The sequence below is a fragment of the Capra hircus genome, chromosome 18, assembly GCF_001704415.2.
Source record: "Capra hircus breed San Clemente chromosome 18, ASM170441v1, whole genome shotgun sequence".
NCBI classification, from domain to species: domain Eukaryota; kingdom Metazoa; phylum Chordata; class Mammalia; order Artiodactyla; family Bovidae; genus Capra; species Capra hircus.
The window spans coordinates 52,164,232-52,171,159 of record NC_030825.1 but is presented as its reverse complement, the minus strand read 5'-3'; the positions used below and the strand labels follow the sequence as shown (position 1 = coordinate 52,171,159).

General features: G+C 54.6%; 1 protein-coding gene across 1 annotated transcript; it reads right to left on the bottom strand.

Moving 5' to 3' along the window:
• On the bottom strand, positions 775-3,714 carry RABAC1 (Rab acceptor 1). Its single transcript, XM_018062502.1, has 5 exons — positions 3,521-3,714; positions 3,029-3,241; positions 2,606-2,703; positions 1,095-1,196; positions 775-1,012 (listed from the first exon to the last, which is right to left on the bottom strand). Exons 1-5 carry the CDS (start codon positions 3,574-3,576, stop codon positions 924-926), a joined length of 558 nt encoding a protein of 185 aa, XP_017917991.1. The 5' UTR covers positions 3,577-3,714; the 3' UTR covers positions 775-923.

Here is a 6,928-nt window from a genome sequence, read left to right as displayed (position 1 = left end):
ATGGCGCTGGCCAGCCTTTGAGAGGCGTGCTTGTACAGTGGCCCTTGTCTGGCCTCTGGGAACCTGGATTTCAGCAGGCTTCTTGCTGCTTCTTGAAATAATGGCTCTTGTGTCTACACTGTGCAAACCGTGCTGTTTACGCTGAAGACCTGCTTTCCTTCCGGGCACTGAGTCTGTGCTGAACTTCTCTGCAGACAGCATTTCACTGTTGCATGACTGCACCCAGCTTGGGGGCCCCACTGGGGAGAGGGCTCTGGGAAGCTTTCGTCTGGACTTCGCCCCATGTACCTTTTTTCTTTGCTGATTTTGCTTCATAGGTAACAGTGCCTGCAATGCGGGAGAACTGGGTTCAATCCCTTTATCAGGAAAATTCCCTGGAGAAGGGCATGGCAACCCACTGCAGTGTTCTTGCCTGGAGAATTCCATGGACAGAGGAGCCTGGTGGGCTACAGTCCATAGGGTCACAAAGAGTCAGACATGACTGAGCGACATTTTGCTTCATAACCTTCATGATAATAAATCGCAGCTGGGAATACGGCTGGCGCCCGAGTCCTGAGTCCTTCTAGCAAATCCTGAAACATGGGGGTGATCTCAGGGGCCCCGACATACTCTTTTCTCCTCCTTAGAACTTGTTGCCACTGACCATCCTATCGCATTTATTTATCTTTCTTATTGTCCACTCCCCACCCCCACCTCCATCCACAGCCCACCCTCACCTGCTCAGTCTCTGCAGGAGCCCAGCATCACCGACACAGACCCACAGCAGAGGGAGAATATTTGCTCAACAACTGTGACAGTTTTATTTCCAAAGCTGGAGTCCCTTCCTGGTCTTGATGTGGGAAGGGGGCCTTTGGCCAGAGCCGAGTGGGACCGGGGTGAACAGGGGCAGCTAGCTCGAGGCTGGGGGCTCTCGCGAAGCCACCTCACACGGGTTCCATCTGCAGCTCCTCCCCGTCCACAGCCTCCATCTGGTGGAAGGCGGCATGGGAGCCGATGACTACAAGAGTGGCTCCTGCAGGAAAATGGGCAGTTCAGGGCCTGGTGGCCTCACCCGGCCCCCACCACCCACACTGCTGCCCAGACCCTGTACTCACCCAGGACCCAGAAGACGGCGGAGCCCGCGCCAGCCAGCCAGAAGAAGGGAAAGGAGACACCCCCAGCCAGAGCATACTGATGGGCGGGGCTCACCTCCCGGCCTGCAGGGCAGAGGGCATTGGGGCAGCTGTTCTGACTCGTGCCTCCTCCCAGAGTAACCCCTGATGCTCCCCCAAACCTCGCAAGCTCTGGGAGCCTCAGGGTCTAATCTAAGTTTGTGCCAAGGCCCTCCAGCCCTTGGCCCTACCCACTGACCGTGGGAATAGAGTGCCTTCCTCAGCCCCCTGCCCTCTGCCCTTCGACCCCACTTCTGCTAGGAAGCTCCCAGCCTCCCTCTCCTGACTAGTTCTCCTGCTCCAACCTGCACTCGTGCAGATCTGGAACCTCCGACTGGCAGCCCAAGAGCCAAATCTGACCTGGGGATGTGTCTTTTGAGTCTGCAAATTATTCCATCAGAATTTGGTTTGTGGCTGCCAGAAAAACTGGATAATTTCACATAACAATAGGCCGGCCCTCTGCATCCACGGATGGAAACCCGTGGATCGTTGTACTACATCATTTTTCATAAGGGACTTGAGCATCGGTGGACGTTGCCATCCATGGGGCTCCTGGAACAACCCCCTATGGACACCAAGGGGCAGCTGTCCAGATGTCTGGCTTCTCGTGGTGGATTGGAAGGTCGGATCTGCAGGTACTGGTGGCAGCTGTGGCTGAAGCCAAGTCGCGTCTATACTCCAAGCGCTCCCTCCATGCCCTGGGCTAGCCCGACGCGCCCCTCCACCCAGCCTACCTACGTGACCGGCAGGCTTCTGAAGCATTCTGTCTTAGGTCTACCTGTTCATCTGAGCCCAATTCCCCCTTATCCCCACTCCAAAGTCCTTGAGCACCCCCTAGTTGGGAACTCAGAGCCCTCTGTTTTATTTTTAAATCTTCTGCCAGCACCGCACATAATGTGTGACTTAGTTCCCTGATGGGGGATGGAACCCACGCCCCCTGCGTTGGAAGCATGGTCTTAACCACTGAACCACCAGGGAAGTCCTCAGGCCTGTCTTTCTTCTCAGTGGTGTTTCCGGTGCCAATCTGGGACCACCTGAGCCACAGGGCTCAGCCTCCTTCTCAGAAATCCCAAGATTTCCACTTCCTCCCCAGGAAGCAGGAAAGGGGGAGCACAGATATAGGCCAGTGGGAAGTCGCCACCTGGTGGCCGATGGGGGTACGTGCAGCTGACATTAGCAGGAGGTTAGGCAGGAGGGAGAGTCAAGGAGGTTTAAGGGGTCAGGTGGAGGTGGGTTCTGGAGTATCTTCTAGACTTGGGGGATAGCAACTTGGGGGCGCTGAGAGTGGGTGGGAGCATCAGGTGTGTCTGAGACTTTAAGGGACCGAGTTTGGGGGAATCTAGTGTAGATAGAGGCTTGGGCAGACATGGGTTCGAAAGGACTTGGGTTTGGTGTCAAAAGGTTTGCGTTCCAAGAGACCAGGATGTGAACAGTCTGGGCAAGGGATTTCTCACCGAACAGCACAAACTTGGACTGCAACGTGCGCAGATAGAGGATGTAACAGGCGCCAAAGAAGACAGCCAGGGCCACCAGCAGCATGGGAGACGTCGCCCTGGAAGGGGGCAGGGAGCCGTGTGTCAGGGAGCTGGGGCTAGGCCCGACAAGGAGGCCCTGACCTTCCCATCGGCGGATGGCAGGCGATCCGCTTGGGGCCGGGGAAGTCTAGGTCACATTTGGTCACACTGTATCCTGGCCAGGTTGATGGGGGAATTAGGGACCTGGCCCTTCGGTGAAAACTTCCGGCAGAACATCCCATGGGAATGGGGCCCGGGCAGTGAGAGGTGGGGCCGGATGCTGAGGGCGCGGTCGGCCAGAGCGGGCCACGCAGCCTGGAGGGGGTGGGGACCGGGGCGCCGACGGGCCGAAGAGGCACTCACACACAGTACAGGATGAGGCCCAGAAACACGAACACATAGTTGCTCTGGTAGTACTCCACGTTGCGTACGAGGCGCTGGCACAGCTCGCCCAGGTTGCGGGGCCGCGAGAAGCGCCGCTGGTCCACGAAGGAGCCCCAGGACCGGATGGTCGCACGGCGCCGCTCCAGCCACTCGCGGCCCGCGCCAGATGGAATCAGTTTCGGCAGCAGGGTCCTGATGGGTGAGGGGTCACGTCAGCGATCGACCGACCGGGATGGAGTCCGGACCCTCCAGCAAGAAGAGGACCGAGGGGGGCCGGACTCCGGGATTCTGGGGTGGATAATGGTCCCAGGCTCCTGGATCTCAGGGGAGAAAGGGGCTGAGGGTCCAGGCTCCAGAGTCCTCGAAGAGGACAACAGAGGCCCAAACTCTTATGTCTAGAGGCCGGGATTCCTAGGACCCCCCCGGGGGGAGGGGTAGGGGGACCAGGACTCCCGGGTCTCGGTTGCTCACGCGGCGCTCAGTCCTTCCGCCTCGGCATCCTTCTGCTGGTCCTTCTCGGCCGCCATGTCTGTGTTGTCTGGGGAAGAACTAAGGAGCCCAGGGCTCTGCAGACCCCGCGGGCCCCGCCCGAGAACCGCCTCACCCAGCAGAGCTGGAGCGGACGTGTAGTCGTTCTGGAGCTGCTGGGGAACGGTAGTTCTGCTGCCGAGCATTGTGGGAGTTGTAGTCCTGATGGTGCCGGGGAGACTGGGCACCATGATGGTGGCATGACTCGCGAAGCACTTTGGGAGTTGTAGTCGTGTAAAAAGAACCAAGCTCCCCTCTGGGCATTGTGGGAGTTGTAGTTTCCGAGTTAGGATCTGTGGAGTCCGGGAAGGTGGGTTGTCAGGAGTCAGGGCGTTAGGCAAGCTCTAAAGGCAAGAAGACGCTGTGTACTCCCCCCTGCAGGCTACAATCGGGACCGTGTAGAGCTGTCATTCTGTCTCTAGGAGGTATAATAAAACACTCAGATGTTCTGATTCAGCAGATCTAGGGCGAGACCCTTCATCCGTGTTTCTAACAAGTTTCTAGGTGAGGTTGATGCTTCTGGTGATGCGCCATGGCCCACATTTTGAATAGTGAGACTGTAAAGAATTAGTGGGAGTCTATTCCTTCCTTCTTTAACAGGCTAGTGATGGGGCCATGGTTGCTGGAGAGGGTGTCTAAGGTGGGGAGCAAAGCTCCACCCCCACCTTTGGGCTCCTAAGGATGAATGGGTTAGGATTAGGGACCTAGGCATGCCCCTGCCTTGGTTAGGGTGAAGGGAAGTGGGGGGAAAGGTTGAGATTTTATTTTTTCATTTATCTTTTTTTTGTCCAGTTTTATTGAAGGGGTGAGAATTTTTTAAAGATGTAGATGTCATAACTAAAAGAGCTGGGATTCTGGGGTCAGAGGTCGAACTTCAAGCTGTGTTGAGCTCGTCACCTCCCTGAACCTCAGTGTCTTCATCTGGACAGTGAAGATCCTGGGAGTATCACACTCAAGGGATTGAGACTGGGTTGAATGATCCATGTAAAGTGCTTGAAAGAGTCTTGATATTTCATAATTGTTTGATAAACAGTAGTCCACGCTATTGCCACTACATTATCATGGCTGTTATAATTATTTCTAGAGTTCAGCCTTCTAAAAAATTTTTAAAATGTTATTTGTTTATTTTTGGCTACATCAAGTCTTAGTTACAACACATGGTGCTAAGTTACTTTGTGGCATGTGGGATCTTGGTTCCCAGACCAGGGATCGAACCCAGGTCCTCTGCATTGCAAGGTGGATTCTTAAGCACTATATCACTGGCCCCTTGGATGTCCCAAAGAGTGGCTGGTGTCTGAGACATGGGCCTTTCTTTCCCCTGGTTCCCAGAATCTTAGCTCTCTCAGTCTTTGCCCCTGCTGCAGGGTGAGTTGTAGAAAACCAGCTGGAGTTCTAAGGGGGTGCACCAGAATGGCCTCAAGAAATGTGTAGAAGTTTCAGGAAGCCTGGGCTCCCTTACACAGACTGAGAGCCTCATTTTCCGAGGCTGGGTGGGGCTAAAGGAGAATACCCAGTGAGATATTTGGTGGCTCAGATGGTAAAGAATCTGCCTGCAATGCAGGAGACCTGGGTTCGATCCCTGGGTCGGGAAGATCTCCTGGAGATGGGAATGGCTACCCACTCTAGTTTTCTTGCCTGGAGAATTCCATGGACAGAGGATCCTTACAGGCTACAGTCCATGGGGTCGAGTGAGCAACTGACATTTTCACTTTTCCTCTTTGTCAGCCCCAGGCTTTTAGTAGAAGCTTGTTCAGGCTTCCCACTTGGGTCAAGCTGGGCTTGGAAATTGGGGTAGGGGGTTTCCTGTGAGTCCACAGTTAGTCCAGAGCATTAACAGGGGAGCAGCCACCTGATTTCAATGTAATGGGAGCAGTGGAGGTAACTGGAAGAGCCCCCAAGCGAAAGATGAGTCTTGAGGAGCCGAGGGTTGGAGGCAGAGACCCAGCCGCCTTCTTCCAGGGCCAACCTTGGGGAAATGGGATTTGACTTTTGTTATGAGAGCTCTGGGGCTTCCTCATACAACACAAATAAAAGTCATTCACTCATAACTCATGTTTGTGTTCCTGTGAGTACTTGCTCTGAGCAGAGGACATAACAAGCAAAGGCCTGGAGGTGTCAAAAAGCATGGGTTGTGGACGGTGGGGTCGAGAGGCAAGGACATTGTGGGGAGGGACCCTCTGAGTGAGGCAGGTGGGGACTTGACATAAGGACAATGGGAAGGAGGAGCCCCCTGAAATGGGATTGTGGGAGGAAGCCCTAAGGCGGAGATATTGTGAGAGATGGGAAGATCCCCGAGACAGGGGGATGAGGGGAGACCAGGGCAAACGGGCCTATGGCAAGCGAGCCATGAATTAGGGGGATGGCCGGAGATAAGGGGTCCCTCCAGCCTGAGGCCACCTTCCTCCCCTCTTGTATCCCTGGAAGAAATGGAGCTGGTAGGGTAGGAAGACAGACAATCAGAAACCTGGGTTATGTATCTGCTGTGTGACCTCAAGGAAGTCCTTGCCCTCTCTGGGCCTCAGATTGCCCACCTGTCTATGGGAGTATTCCTCAGCCTATACCTGATGAATAAAGTAGGCTCTCTGGCCTCTCCCTAGGGGAGGTCCAGGCTCACAGCACTTGCCAGGACCAGGCTTTGCCCTGGGCACCACAGGCGGTGTCTGGCATCATGACCCCTGCCCTCTGACTGTCACCCCCTTCAGATTAAGGCACTCTTCCTCAGCACTGTCTTGTGCAGTGGGCGTGCACACACACTCACGCTCAAGTGGACTCTCAGCATCCCAGACATTTGAGCTGGGAGGCAGGTAGGCCAAGGACCAGCCCCAGGCCTTCCTCTCACTGCCATCTCTGTTAGAAAGGCTGCCTCAAGGGAAGTGGTAGGGCTGCCCAACCAGAAGGGCTAAAATTCAAAAGACTGACAATAGCAAGTGTTTGCAAGGATGTGGAACAACTGGAACTTTGATACATTGCGGCAATGCCAATGACACAAGAGCTTTGGAAAGGGCCTGGCTATTTCTGTGAAAGGTAAACACAGTCTATCCCCAATCAGCAATTCCATTTCTAGGCATGTACCCAGCAGAGATGCCCACATGTGTCATCAGAGGATGTTACTAGAATGTTCCTAGAGGGAAACAACAGATCCATCAACAGGAGAATGGATTGACAAATAGCATAATAGTCACACAGTGGAAAACCCTGCAATGAAAGAGTGTTGGCTACCTATACCTGAGACACCATGGATGACCCTCATGGACCTGATGTTGAGGATGAGAAGGACCTGCGGCAGCACACCATAGGATTTCATTCTACAGAGTCCAAGAACAGGCACAACCAAAAGATGGTAAGAGAAAG

Coding starts and splice junctions, on each gene's coding strand:
- RABAC1 (XM_018062502.1), bottom strand. CDS start 3,576: ATGGCGGCCGAGAAGGACCAGCAGAAGGATGCCGAGGCGGAAGGACTG. Junction 1,197..2,605: donor GTCCAAGTTTGTGCTGTTCG/GTGAGAAATCCC, acceptor TCTGCCCTGCAG/GCCGGGAGGTGAGCCCCGCC. Junction 1,013..1,094: donor CGCCGTCTTCTGGGTCCTGG/GTGAGTACAGGG, acceptor ATTTTCCTGCAG/GAGCCACTCTTGTAGTCATC.